We start from the raw sequence: 13479 nt of genomic DNA, 5'->3' as shown, positions 1-13479 counted from the left end.
TCTTTTATAGGATTCGATACACGTTTTTGTTCTGTATATTTAGTGTTCTAATCATTCTACAATTGGGGAGGAGATTATTTTCTCCCCTGTCTATTTGATTTCCTCTATGCCTCTTGGGCATTCATGGGTCTCTCTCCTTAGATTTGGGAAATTTTCTGTTGATTGTATTGAAAGTATTTTCTGGAATTCTTCTATGCCCACATTCCATATATCGGCCTTCCCATTTTGTCCCAAAGATCTGACCTGCTCAATTTAAAATTTTATCATCATCCTTGACTGAATTTACTGATTCTGTTCTGATACTGATCTTCAAGTCCTGATATTTCACATTCTTCATGATCAATGCTATTAGTGAAGCTTTTAAATTGACTTTCTAAATATTTCGTATTAGTTTAGTTTTCCTAGCTTTTTAATGAATTCTAATATTTTATCCTATAGTGACTTTCTTATTTTATTCAGCCGTGTTCTCTTGGATTAATGAACTTATGCAACATTTTCTTATATTCTCTTTAATTTTTTTGGAAAATGTTTTCATCATTCTTTTGAATCCTTTGTCTGGAATTTCTTTTGAGTTACTCTCATTGAGGGCATTACTCCGGAACTGGTGGGTATTGGAGAGGAGACGTTGTCTCAGCATTGCTTGTGTTTCGCAATAAGACTATGTATTAAGAATTAAATCACTGCTTGAGAATTATTTTAGAAATTAGGTCATGTTTCTTTTTTCAGTTTGGAGAGTTTGCAATGTTTAGGAGAAAGTAGGTTACAGTAGGGTTAAAACATTTTCCTCTGTTAGATTGATGTTTAAGGTAGCAGGCTCATCCCCAGTCCTTCCCTGAGAGTACAACACTGTCTACAACACCAGTGATCTAGGCGCAGATCCACTGTGAAAACAACACAATGGTCAACTACACAATGTCATCCCTGAGGTCAGGATTTTAGGGAGTAAAAGTCATAGTACATAGTGTGTACCAGGAAAAAAATAGGAAACCACACTAAGTCACGATTAATATCGGGAAGACAGAGAAACAGAGTAGTGAGATACAAATAGAAGTGGAAACTCTAGGGGCAAAATATTATGGGGAGGTAACGGAATTTTGGATAAAGGTGGATTCAGATGGGGAGATGAAGATAAGTTAACAGGTAATGTAGGACAGTAGGGAGGCTGAGGCAGAGGGCCTGAAAAGAAAGGGAAAGAATAGGGGTGAGGAGAAGGCTGGGCTGGCCTGCTAAACTGACATTGAGTATTAAATGGAGGTGGGTGGATGAAAGGGAAAGGAGCAGTAAAGATACAGGAATGAAGTCAGACTAGATGTTAACCCTCATCCGTGTGCTTAGTACACAAATCTCTCTACTCTCCTACACGTCCAGACCTAAAACCAAGGAAAGGGCGCTGCCCACTTTCAGGCTGGGTCTTTCCATGTCAGTTAAGGCAATCAAGACAATCTTGTACAGAACTGCCCACAGGACAGTCTGGTCTAGACAATCTCTCCCTGAGACCCTCCCCAGGTGATCTGAGGCTGTGGCACTATTAACCATTCACACCCGCAAATCAAGCAGATGGGGTAACGAGTTACTGGGAAGACAAGCATTGCTGGATTAAGAAACAGAAATAGAATTATACCACCTGGGAGCTCCCTGCATGCCCTACGCTAACCACCACCTCCCTAATTCCATAACTGATGATTGTTCATCTTCACAGTAGCCAGCTCCTGCTACTTTTAATACTTTTATCTCTCAGTGATAACTCTATACAACATCTATACATATAAAAGTATACCTTTACATTATAATCTTATTACAACTATGCTTTAATACAATAATTTTATTATAATTACATTATTTTTTTCAGGATAAAAACAACTTATTGATGATTCATTATCTACTAAAATTACATTGGGAGGTGCTGGCACATGTCCTTAATCCCAGCACTCAGGGGGCAGAGAAAAACTCACAGATCTCTGAGAGTTTGAGGACAGCCTGGTCTACAGAGTGAGTTCTAGGACAGAGTAGTTACACAGAGTAACTCTGTCTCAAAAAATTAAAATAAGTAAATAAATGTCACTCCACAAAAAAAAGGCCACAAAAAAAAAGAAGAAATTGTGTGTGTGTGTGTGTGTGTGTGTGTGTGTGTGAGTGTGTGTGTGTTTGTGTCAGGTCTGGTCCTGCCTCTTTTATTCTTCTGTCTTGAATTTGGATTATTTCTTTCCTAAGCGATTGTCTGGGCAAGATGACCCATTCCTATAATCCCAGCTCTCGGAAGGGTAAAGGAAAGGATCACACGTCTGAGGTCAGCCTGGGCTACATAGTAGGATCCTATCAGTAACGATAAGGATAGTGGCGGTTCTCTAGAGAAGCTGTCTGGGCCTGCAGCTTTCTTTGTAGCTTTGTTTTAATAATAAATTCAGCTAGTTTAATAGGTATAGAGTTGTTCAGATTTTCCATTTCCTCCTTTTTAATAAAACTTTTGATTCTTTGTCAGTTTCACATCATGCACCCCAATCCCACTCAGCTCCCTGTCTCCTCACTCTGCCCTCTGCCCTTGCAACTTCCACCCCAAAAGAAAACACACACACACACACACACACACACACACACACACACACACACACACACACAGAACAAAGCAGAAAGCATCTCATTGTGGAAGCTGCAGTGTGTCGCAGCGTACCCCACAGTATATCCCTCTGTGGTGGTTTAAATAGACTCGGCCCAGGGGTGGCACTTATAGGAGTTATGGCCTTGTTGGAGGAAGTGTGTCACTGTGCGAGTGGGCTTGGAGACCCTCCTCCTAGCTGCCTGGAAGCCAGTCTTCTCCTGCTTGCCTTTGGAACAAGATGCAGAACTCTCAGCTCCTCAGCGCCATGCCTGCCGGCTCGCTGCCATGCTTCCTGTCTTGATGATACTGGACTGAACCTCTCAACCTGTAAGGCAGCCCCAATTAAATGTTGTCATGGTGTCTCTTCACAGCAATGGAAACCCTAACTAAGACACCTTGTTTCCACACATCTTCACTTGCAAATATTCCCTGCAATGAGTCATCGGTTTGGTTCAAGAATTCTGGCTTCTGTGACACCATCAATATTGGATCCTCACCAGAGTACTCCGGGTTATCCTGTTGTTACCCTGAGTCATGGAGATCCTGAGGTTCTGGATCAGCAGAATCGGCCCTTTCGTGTGTCCCAACCATTCACAGCGGATACAGTTATTGGATGGACCAATTCAGAGCCCTGGCTCTGGGCTTGGTGACAGCTGAACTGGTCAGCCTGCCGGCTCTCCCTTATCCACACCACCAGGGGGAGCTCTCCAGCAGTGATCCGGCTAAGCCATCCAAGGCAGCCATAGACTGGAGGCAGGGTTAGCTCTTCTGCTTTCAAGCCCTGGGGCTGGCTTACCCACACCCATGCTTCTAGAGCCAGCTCCACTGTGATGCGCAGTTAAGGCGCAAGCATGAGGCTTGCCCACTCTCCCAAGAGCTACAGCCTGTGAGGGGCTGGGCAGCTCTCCCCCTCTCACAACCTCAGGGGTAGCTCACCTGTGCCTTCATCATCGGGGCAGATCCAGTGTTCCCCAGGCAAGGTACAGGGCCGGTTCTGCTCTCGTGATTCTGGGGCCATCTTTCCCAAAGCAGACAAGGTGGGGTCCGCTCTCCCACACTCACATCCTCAGGCCTGCTCACCCATACCCCAGCCACCAGTGCCAGCTCCACTGTGCCGCGTGGAGGGCCTGTGCTCCCTGGTGCTGTCACCCTGAAAGGTGGCTCCACTTCTCCAGAGTGCCCCTCCTAGGAAGGAGTGGGGTCGGTTCTGCCAAACTCCTGAACATTCAAATGGTCCCTGGCGGCTGTCCAGACCAGGAACATCCCCATGATTGTTAGTGACAATATGAGTCACAGACATCGACCCCTGCCACTGCATAGCCACGGACCCAGACTTGCCTCTCAGAGGCAGCACAGACTGGGGCTTCACCATGACCTCAGGTGGTGGGGCAGGCTACTCACAGCAGGCTGTTCCTCTCCACCCTCTCACCTCCAGTTCCGTCTCTCTTCTTAACGACCAAACGATTCCATTTCTTTTTCTCTTCCAACTGTTCACCATACACTTGCACATTGTAGTGGCTCCCACTCCAGGAGGGCCACATGGCTGGCGGGTCTCTGGGTGACCTCCTCTGTCTGTGCTGGAGGCTAGCAGGCCTCTAGGTATTTACAGCCCACCCCACCGTGTGGCATGACTGTGGGCAGGGCTGTGGACACCTCCCGCCCCACCCCACTCCCACTCCCGACACCTAGCTGCCTGGTGGCTGGTGGGGCTCGCCACGCCATGGAGAGCAAGTCTGTGGGCGCTGTGCCTCACCCGCACCACATGGCAAGGGGCTCGGCAGGTCTCTGGCCTATGGCTTTTAAATTAAGACCCCCTACTCAATTTATCAGAACCTAGAAATGTAACTACATTTTTTTAAAAAACCACAGCCACATGAATAGCCTCTAGCCCTCGTCCTAAGAGTTCTTGTTCCCCTCTGAAACTTTGTGAGTGGAGTCTCAGAGTGTCCTCGCTTCTCTCGACATTTTAGCATTCTAACTCCCACCAGAGGGCTCTTCTGCGGCATTTTACGGCTCCCCTAGCCAGCACCATCGAATTCTTCCACATTGGCTGTACAGCTATTTTCTATTTAAAACAATCTCCCCGTTTCCTGGTTCTGATGTGTCCAGGCGTCCTCCCCAGGCCGACTGTCAGTGGAATAGACGCTCTGGAAGCTCAGACACAAGCCTCCTCCCCTCAGCTTCCCGGAACTCAAATGCCTCTGTTTCCTCTTTTAATGGTTTTGAAAACTGGATTTTTTTTTCAGATAACTGTACATGTCGTTTAAATTGTCAAATTTCATGTTCCTAAAGTAATTCATAATATTCTTGTTAATGTCATTTGATATCTGTAAGTCAGCAGTAATTCTTTTTCACTCTTGATTTTGATAGTTTGTGTACTATCAGTTGTCTGTCTGTTCATCTACTCTCTTTCTATCGCCGTCGGAAGCATGCTAGGGATTTATCAACGTTGTTGTCTTCTAGAATATCTATTTGGATTTGTTAATGTTTTCTATTGCACCTTTTCCACTTTGCTATGCTTGTTCCAATTATAATTTTCTTTTACCCACATTAGATTGATTACTTTGTTATTTTTCGAGCTTGGTAAAGTGCAAAGTTGGGTCATAAATCCTGGCATATATTTAAAAATTTAACATTCCATTTGAACTCTGCTTTGGATATATCAGATGCTTTTTACAATTTTGTTGACAGACAAGAGTATACTGTATTTGTATCATATCTTTCCCCCCCTCCCCCTCTCTGTCCTGTGCTCCCTTCTTGAATTTGCAGCCCTTTTTTGTTAATATATCTTACCACTGGATATCTAAAACATGAATGAGGAAAAGAAAAGGGGCCAGATGTAAAAGTAAATACATTTTCTATTATCTGAAATTTCTAGAGAAAAGGAAACTTTCTAGAATTTACTTAGGTGTTCCATGGGATCAGAGGTGGGGACTGACTGAGGAGGGTGAGGGGAAACTTTGGAAGTGGTGAGAACAGTCTAAGCATGGAGGGCGATTATGTATTCCAGACGAGCTTGGGCTGCATAGTAAGAGTCTAAATAAAAATAAGAAGTGAGTTTTCCTCACTTCTTCCCAACTGTACAGTAGGGGGGGGGGACAAAATCTCATATACATATCCCAACTAGTCTTTACTGACAAAGAGAGAAGTATATTTTTCTCAAAGTTTTGACTGTTTATTTTGTTGGAGTACAAAGAACATTTAATATTCATAGACACGTTTTCTTGGTTCCGGGCCATTTGGTACAGTGTCTTTATTCTAAAGAGCTGATGGTCCAGCCTCAGTCACTAGAAAAGAACTCAGTTCAAACTGATTTATAGGGCTAGCGAGAAGTCTATGTTGAATAAGCGACTGTTCCCAGCCGAGCCCTGATGTTCACAGAGAACTAGGAAATAACCCACTCCTCACTGTCACTGAATTAGGCATTTTCGACCCACCAGATTCTTCACAGCAGCCCTCACATCCTTGTTCCTCAGGCTGTAGATGATGGGGTTCAACATGGGGGTCAACACCCCATAGAAGAGGGAGATGAGCTTGTCTGCAAGGTCCTGCTTGTCTGCCCCCAGTGGGTCCTTGGACTTGGGCTTCCCGTACATGAAGAGGATGGTCCCATAGAAGACAATCACCACGGTGAGGTGGGCAGAGCAGGTGGAGAAGGCCTTCTTCCTCCCCTCAGCAGAGGGGATCCTCAGGATGGTGGAGAGGATGAAGATGTAGGAGACAAAGATGAACAGAACTGGGACCCCCAGGAAGATCACGTTGGCCACCCCCATGCTGATCACATTGATGGAGATGTCAGCACAGGCTAGCTTTAAGACTGCCAAAATCTCACAGGTGAAGTGGTTGATGACATTGTCCCCACAGAAAGGCAACTGCACAGCAAGGGAGATCTGCACCATGGAGTTGGCACCTCCAGCCACCCAGGAGCTGATGGCCATGGGGACATAGGCAGCCTTGCTCATGACCACTGGATACCTAAGGGGGTTGCAGATGGCCACATAGCGATCAAACGCCATCATGCCCAGGAGCACACACTCCGTGGCTCCCATGGCGAAGGACAGAAACATCTGCACGGCACAGCCTGAGAAGGAGATGGTCTTCCTGGGAGTGAGAAAACCGTCCAGGACCAAGGGGATCGAGGAGGTGGTGTAGCAGATGTCCAGGAAGGAGAGGTTCCCCAGGAAGAAGTACATGGGCGTGTGCAGGTGGGAGTCAAGGATGGTCACCAGGATGAGGACCCCATTGCCCAGCAGGATCACCAGGTACATCAGCAGGATGAGCACAAAGAAGGTTTTCTCCAGCGTTGGGTGATCTGACAACCCAAGCAAGACAAACTCAGCTACCGTGGACTGGTTGGCTATTTCCATCTCTCATGTTCTCCTCCCCTCTTGAGAAAACAGGAGACAGCAAGCACTTGTTCATCAGGATCAGGATATGGGCATGGCTCTAGGATGTATAATTAAACGTGCCCTTTTAGATGTAAAATCAGTGTTGAAGGGGTAAAATCATTATCAGTTTGCCTGAGAGGTCGGAATGCATTGGTCAAGCAGGAGAAGCCTCTGATAGCCAACCGTGATAGACAGAGGAACATGATAAAGTCAGGCCAGTGAGGCCAGCATGCCTGGGGCAAGGGATGTGTCTGTGGATGCAGAGTACATGAAAACCACAGAGGAGGAACCTGTAGATGCTACATGGCTCCAGAGGAGGGGAGGGACATGGACTAACCTGCCCCTGCCTGTCCTGCCCCTTTAGACTGCTGTCACTCTTGGTAACGTTAGCTATTAGTGACTCTCTCTCTCTCTCTCTCTCTCTCTCTCTCTCTCTCTCTCTCTCTCTTCTTTCTCTCTCTCTCTCTCTAATTTTGTACCCTTACAATAATACTATGATGATAAGTTAACTTCACACAGAGAGAATATGGTGGCCAGGCAGATTAGAGTCTAGCCAGAATTTCTGTTTGCTACATGGTGCCTGTCCTTCATTTCTTATGAATTTGATAGATGCTACCCATGGGTTGCACTATCAATAGAGTCTTGGGCTGCTGAACATGGTGGGGGATGCTAGACATGGTGGCCTTTACAGAAACCTGGCCTTTTATCTCCTCTCTCATAGCTCAACGGTAGGACCAGTCTGCTCTGTACCTATGAAGGACAAGTGTCCCTTGTGCCTTCCTATGTGCTCCTTGTGACTCAATTCTTTATTTTGGAGCAGTTTTCTAAGTTGCAGCTGCTAACTCAGGCCCCTCTGTACCTGACATGGTCATTAAAGCCACTAGGGTGCCATTGTAACACATCCTCCAAGGGAAGGAACACAATTCCACCCAGGCTTACATAGGTCCCGCGTAAGGAGGAAACCACACGTATAGCACACTGCAGGGACAAAAGAACTGCAGATCTGTACATTAGAGAAAACCTTAAACCTTGACTTCTCCAGTTAAAGATTAGGAAAGTGGGGCCAGAGAGATGGTTCAGTGGGTAGAGGCTTGTCACCAAGCCAGAGGAGAGTTCAATTCCTGGGACCCATAAGATGGAAAGAGAAAATCAAGTCCTTCAAGTTGTTCTTGGACCTCCACATGAGCACTGTGAGATGTGTTTGTGCGTACACACACACACACACACACACACACACACACACACACACGGGAGTGGGGTGTAAAACAATGAAGAAAGTGAAGCTCCAAGAGAACCATAGGCTGGGCCAGGAGGTTCTCCACCTTTCCCCTAACCTGTTCCCCATCACTACATGCTCTTGTCCAGCATTTGTGTCAGAACGTGTCTACTGAGGGTGTAAAAGTCCAGTTGAGAAGCTTTGGTCCTTCTTACCCTCCCTAGGACATTCATAGACAACAGATGTACCAAACCTTCCCCTAAGAACTCTGCCCTGTCACAGGGCTTGAGCGGGGTGAGTGGAGCCCTTGCTCCACACTCTGTTATCTTTGACGTTTACCCTGCTGCTAGGGAGGATGGGTGAGAGAAACCAAACCCAATTTGGAGCTCTCCTCCTGCAGTTGTCTGTGCAGCTGAACTGTAGGCATCAGGAGTAGTTGAAAAAAAGGAGATCTGTTTTCAGAGATGTTACAGATGTGCATGGGAGATGTGAGCTGTGGCAGGGACAGCACCATGCATGAAAGTGTGAGCCATGCCAGGGATAGCACTATGCATGGGTGGTGTGAACTGTGGTAGGGACAGCACCATGCATGGGTGGTGTGAACTGTGGCAGGGGCAGCACCATGCATGGGTGGTGTGAGCTTTGGCAGGGATGCTGTAAATTAACTTCTCTTCCTTTTACTGTTTCTCAGTTGTTTTTAGCATCTGATACCTAGCTCAATCTCTCGTTCTCTCGTCAGCCTTGATAATTAGACAGTTAGCCTGACATTAAGTAGACTTCCCTTTATTCTTGCCCCTCTATGATGCCTCCTCACTCTGCCTCACCCCTGCACCAGCTGAGACTTCCTGGATATGCCTGCTCCTTTTCCTCTATGAAGAAGAATCTCCACATCTCTGAGAGATGTGGAAGCCAGAACCAAGGTCTAGCCTTGGATTCCATCTGTCTTCGGATCCCATCTCTGCTCCTCTCACCTACCTGAGGAAGGTCTGGCCACAGAGAGAGCCCTGCCTGTGTCCATTGGGCAGACAAGTCCATGGTGGGGATGGACGCTCACCCAGAAGAAGCTCCTCTGCTGAGGAGGATGCTGGAAGTTCTCTGGGCTTGGAAAAAAAGATGGTTTCAACGATTTATATTGGGCTGCCTGACCCAGCCTTGTCTTACAAAATCTGTGTATCTGGGATACACAGATTTTGTTTAATTGTCTTGGAAGATAGTCGTCCTGTCAGAGAGCACAGTGAGAAAGGAATATACAGTTGGCTATAGTGGTGGGGGAGGGGTTCTTACTGCTCCCTGTGCTTGCTGCCCTTCCCCATGTCCAGTAAAAAAAGCAATGGGAAAGACAGTTGGAGTTGCCACTTGCCGGCTGCTGCTGGCGTTGTGCCTGGCCTGCGTTCTGTGCTTTCTGCCCTCTGCCCTTTACCTGGCTCTCCAGAGGGCCTATCAAGGATCCTGGAAAAGTTTAGAGTTCTAGCTGTTTGGGAGCCAGTCTTAATCCCAGACGCAATTTAAAGTTTGCCGAAAGGCCTCATGGGAATTTAGGGCCCTCGTTCCACAAATCCAATTAGACAGTCGCAGACAGTGAATCTGAACTTTTTCTGTAAAGGAATGTAAAAGAAAGTTCCTGCCCTCTGTCCTAACTGGGCTTTGACCACAAGAGGGTGATGGTTCATCGTGGCGGAGGCGGGGCCCGCCCGTCCATCAGATGCCCCCAGGCATCGCTTAAGCTGTTGGAGACTAAATGCTGAGGGTTGTTTTGTCCCAATGTCCCCTTGCTCCACGTAGGCTCTGGGGTGGCTACTCTCAGGATTTGGGGATGAAAAAGAAGCCCTTCCCACAGCAAAACAGTGGACTCTTTGTTGTTGTCACATTCGGAGGACTGTGGAAGATTTCTTTAGCAGATGCGCTCTCCGCATCCCCATTTAATTAACTTTGGCCATCTCATCTGTTCCTCCTGGATGTGAGCAGCACAAAAGGCCTCCCCGAGCTGACTGGCAATCCCGAAGTTACTTCAATTTAGTTTAAGCTGTGCAAGCTGGAGCTGGGGAGAGGTTGTAGTCTGAACTCCCGTTGCCAGCAGCAGCACCTGAGTCTGATCCTAAGAACCAATAGAAGAGTTTGGCCCAGTTGCTCACACTTAAACTCTCAGTACCGAGGAGGCAAAGACAGGCAGATCTATGGGACCGGATGCCCTACCAACCCAGCCTACTTGGCCTACTCCATGTCACCGAAGGGGCCTGTCTCAGAGAAGGAGGACGGTGTTGCTCAGGCGTGACACCTGAGTTTGTTTTCTAGCATCCATGTGCATGTGCACCAAACACATCGATGCAATCCCTGGACAAGGCGCACACGCACATGTGCACACGTGCACACAGGGTTTAGTTTCATAAAAACTACACTTGAATAGTTTGGGTGGCTCAGTTAACAGCAAAACATTGGAATAAATTGCTGTGATCCAATGTTAGGAAGATGTGGATGCTTCTCTCCTTTGCAGAAGTCTTTGCATTCTTAATCTTTTTTAAAAAAAATACATTTTATTTCACATAGAATTACATCACTCTCTCCTTCCCTTTTTCCCCTATTCCCCTCCAAAGCACCCTCCCTCCAACCCTTCCCACGTTCCTACCCCACTCTCAAACTGGTGGACTCTTTGTTGCTGTTGTTGTTTATTTATTCTTCTCTCATACAATAAATACATCCTGACTGCAGCTTCCCCTCCCTCTTCTCCTCCCAGTTCCCTACCCCTATGCCCCCTCAGCCCCAGATCCTTCAGAAAAGAGGAGGCCCCCCCAAGGATATTAGCTGAACATTGCATAACAAAATGCAACAAGACTAGGCACAATCCCTCCTATAAAGGCTGAACTGAAGAATCTTATCAACCCAGTAGGAGGAGAAGGTCCCACAGCCAGGCAATAGATTCAGGAACGTCCTCTCCACGCAGGCTCCATGGTTGCCAGGAGATGCAGAGACTCTCAGCCAAAAGTTCAACTGAGCCTAGGGAACCCCGCAGAAGAAAGGGAAGAAGGATTGTAGGAGGCAGAGGAGTAGAGAACATCGGAAAACAGCCTACAGCATCAGCTAAGCAGGGCTCACAGGGCTCTCTGAGACTGGAGCATTCTTATAAAAAATTAAGGAGCTGGATCGATGGCTCAGTGGTTGAAGGCACTGGATGTTCTTGCAGAAGGTCCTGGTCTGGTTCTTTGGACCCACATGGTAGCTCACAATGGGCTATACCTACAGTTCTAAGTAATCTGATGTCATCATCTGCCTCCGTGGGCACCAGGGACCACATGACGCACAGACATACCTGCAGGCAAAACACCCACACATTTTAAATTAAAGAAAAAAATTAGCCAGGAGACCCAGCACCCTCTTTTTGCCCCTGGGAGTACTTATGTACACACATACACATAAACAAAAAGAAATATTAAAAAAATTAAGTAAAATTTAAAACTGTAGATAGTTTTAAATCTGCCACGGTAATGGATTATTTAAGAGCCCAGCAATTACTGTATTCACAGGGAAGGAAAAGCTCTTTATACAAAAACATGAGCAAGTAAGTCTAGTAATGGGGCTTTTGTTTGTTTGCTTGTCTGCTTGCTTTTTGAAACTTAGCTTCTCATTGCCCGGGGTGGCTTCAAACTTGCTGTGTAGTCAAGGATGACCCCGAAATCCCAGTCCTCCTGCCCTGCCCTTCTAAGCAGGGCGATTCCAGGTGTGCTCCACACCTGGTGTAGGAAACAGATCCCAGCTTCACTCCCAGCAGAGGCTGCTGTCCTCCAAACCGTCATCTTCAGGATCTCCCAAGATTTCTTTCCTCCTCCTCTTCCTCTTCCTCCTCCTCCTCTTCTTATTCTTCTTGTTCTTGTTTTGTTGTTGTTGTTCTTGCTCTTGTTCTTCTTGTTCCTCCTCCTCCTCCTCCTCCTCCTCCTCCTCCTCCTCCTCCTCCTCCTCCTCCTCCTTCTGCTACTGATATTTTTATTGTGCATGCGCTGGACCTTCTATGGTGGCCTTGCCTCGTAGTTCTTAGATGTTCTTCCCTTTTGGTTGCTCTGTTTTATTCCATCCACTTTCCCCCCATCCATTTGAACCTGTCTATGGACATTGCCTAAGTTCAGAAATCCTCTCCTCAGCCATATCTAGCTGCTCCTGAGTTCATCCGGCATTTTTCATGTAAACTCCCTATCCCATCCACGTCTGCCTTCTTCTATAAGGGTGTTACCCCATCCAACCACTCATCCCTTCCCTCTTCTCCCTCTGACATTCTCTTACACTGGGGGGGTCCAGCCTTGGCTTTAGGACCAAGAGCTTCTCCTCCTTCTGGTGCCCAACAAAGCCATCCTCTGCTACATGTGCAGCTGGAGCCATGGGTCTGTCCACATGTACTCTTTGGATGGTGGTTTAGTCCCTGGAAGCTCTGCTTGATTGGTATTGCTGTTCTTATGGGGTTGCAAACCCCTTCAGCTCCTTCAATCCTTTCTCTAACTCCTCCAAAGTGGACTCTATTCTCAGTTCAATGGCTGGCTGTGAGCATTCGCCTCTGTATTTGTCCTGCTCTGGCAGAGCCTCTCAGGAGACAGCTATATCAGGCTCCTGTCAGCATGCACTTCTTGGCATCAGTAATATTGACTGGGTTTGGTGGCTGTATGTATATGGGCTGGGTCCCCAGGTGGGGCAGGCTCTGAATGGCCATTCTTTCAGTCTCTGCTCCAAACTTTATCTCTGTATCTCCTCCTATGAATATTTTTGTTCCCCCTTCTAAGGAAAACTAAAGCATCTGCACTTTACTTGTCCTCCTTCTTGAGCTTCATGTGGGCTGTGGACTGTATCTTGGGTAAATCGAGCTTTTGGGCTAATATCCACTTACCAGTGAGTACATACCATATATGGGGTGCCTCACTCAGAATGATATTTTCTAGTTCCATCCATTTGATTATGAATTTCATGAAGTCATTGTTTTTTGTTTGTTTGTTTGTTTTTGTTTTTTTGTTTGTTTTTTTTCTTTTTTTCGGAGCTGAGAACCGAACCCGAAGTCATTGTTTTTAATAGCTGAGTAGTACTCCATTGTGTAAATGGACCACATTTTCTGTATCCATTCCTCTGGTGAAGGGCATCTGGGTTCTTTCCACCTTCTGGCTATTATAAATAAGGCCACTATGAACATAGTGGAGCATGTGTCTTTGTTATCTATTGGAGCATCTTTTGGGTATATGCCCAGGAATGATATATCTGGGTCCTCAGGTAGTACTATGTTCTGAAAAACCTGCAGACTGATTTCCAGA

At 46.7% G+C, this 13479-nt stretch overlaps 1 protein-coding gene across 1 annotated transcript; it reads right to left on the bottom strand.

The window, feature by feature from the left end:
* Positions 1–6006: 6006 nt before the first annotated feature.
* LOC116885799 (olfactory receptor 13C7-like) lies at positions 6007–6963 on the bottom strand. The gene has a single exon (XM_032887135.1). The coding sequence runs from the start codon at positions 6961–6963 to the stop codon at positions 6007–6009; it is 957 nt and encodes a 318-aa protein (XP_032743026.1).
* Positions 6964–13479: the final 6516 nt, after the last annotated feature.

Source organism: Rattus rattus, chromosome 1 (assembly GCF_011064425.1).
Source record: "Rattus rattus isolate New Zealand chromosome 1, Rrattus_CSIRO_v1, whole genome shotgun sequence".
Taxonomy (NCBI): Eukaryota; Metazoa; Chordata; class Mammalia; order Rodentia; family Muridae; genus Rattus; species Rattus rattus.
Note: the sequence above shows the minus strand (reverse complement) of the source record. Positions and strands in the feature narration are given on the sequence as shown.

Excerpts from the sequence above, each read along its gene's own strand:
- LOC116885799 (XM_032887135.1), bottom strand. The coding sequence starts at position 6,963 with ATGGAAATAGCCAACCAGTCCACGGTAGCTGAGTTTGTCTTGCTTGGG.